The sequence below is a fragment of the Lottia gigantea genome (assembly GCF_000327385.1).
Source record: "Lottia gigantea unplaced genomic scaffold LOTGIsca_162, whole genome shotgun sequence".
Taxonomy (NCBI): Eukaryota; Metazoa; Mollusca; class Gastropoda; family Lottiidae; genus Lottia; species Lottia gigantea.
The window spans coordinates 75,729-76,700 of NW_008708003.1; the positions used below are offsets into that span (position 1 = coordinate 75,729).

At 34.6% G+C, this 972-nt stretch overlaps 1 protein-coding gene across 1 annotated transcript in view; it reads left to right on the forward strand.

Moving 5' to 3' along the window:
- Positions 1-429, forward strand: part of LOTGIDRAFT_141493 (hypothetical protein) — a gene marked incomplete at both ends in the record, with an annotated part of 5,752 nt that extends 5,323 nt beyond the window's left edge. The window contains one exon of the mRNA XM_009051254.1: positions 24-429. Coding sequence (XP_009049502.1) covers positions 24-429 — 406 coding nt within the window. The remainder of the gene's footprint in view (positions 1-23) is intronic.
- Positions 430-972: the final 543 nt, after the last annotated feature.

Genomic DNA, 972 nt, shown 5'->3' on the forward strand with positions numbered 1-972 from the left:
AATGATATGATAACTAGTTGGAGCATAACTAGTTGGAGCAATCATATGATAGCCAGTTGGAGCAATCATATGATAACTAGTTGGAGCAATCATATGATAACTAGTTGGAGCAATCATATGATAACTAGTTGGAGCAATCATATGATAACTAGTTGGAGCAATCATATGATAACTAGTTGGAGCAATCATATGATAGCTAGTTGGAGCAATCATATGATAACTAGTTGGAGCAATCATATGATAACTAGTTGGAGCAATGATATGATAACTAGTTGGAGCAATCATATGATAACTAGTTGGAGCAATCATATGATAACTAGTTGGAGCAATATGATAACTAGTTGGAGCAATCATATGTTAACTAGTTGGAGCAATCATATGATAACTAGTTGGAGCAATCATATGACAGCTAGTTGGAGCAAGATATGATAGCTAGTTGGAGCAATGATATGATAACTAGTTGGAGCAATGATATGATAACTAGTTGGAGCAATCATATGTTAACTAGTTGGAGCAATCATATGACAGCTAGTTGGAGCAATCATATGACAGCTAGTTGGAGCAATCATATGATGAAAACTTTGAACAAGAGCAACTTTGAGCAAGTGTGAGCAATCATATGATAACTTTGAACAAGAGCACCTAGTAATAGTACTAGTTTGAGCACGATATATCACTCAGAGCAATCATATGATGATAACTAGTTTGAGCACGATATATAACTTAGAGCAATCATATGATGATGACTAGTTTGAGCACAATATATCACTCAGAGCAATCATATGATGATGATAACTAGTTTGAGCACGATATATCACTTAGAGCAATCATATGATGATAAATAGTTTGAGCACGATATATCACTCAGAGCAATCATATGATGATAAATAGTTTGAGCACGATATATCACTCAGAGCAATCATATGATGATAAATAGTTTGTGCACGATATATATCACTCAGAGCAATCACG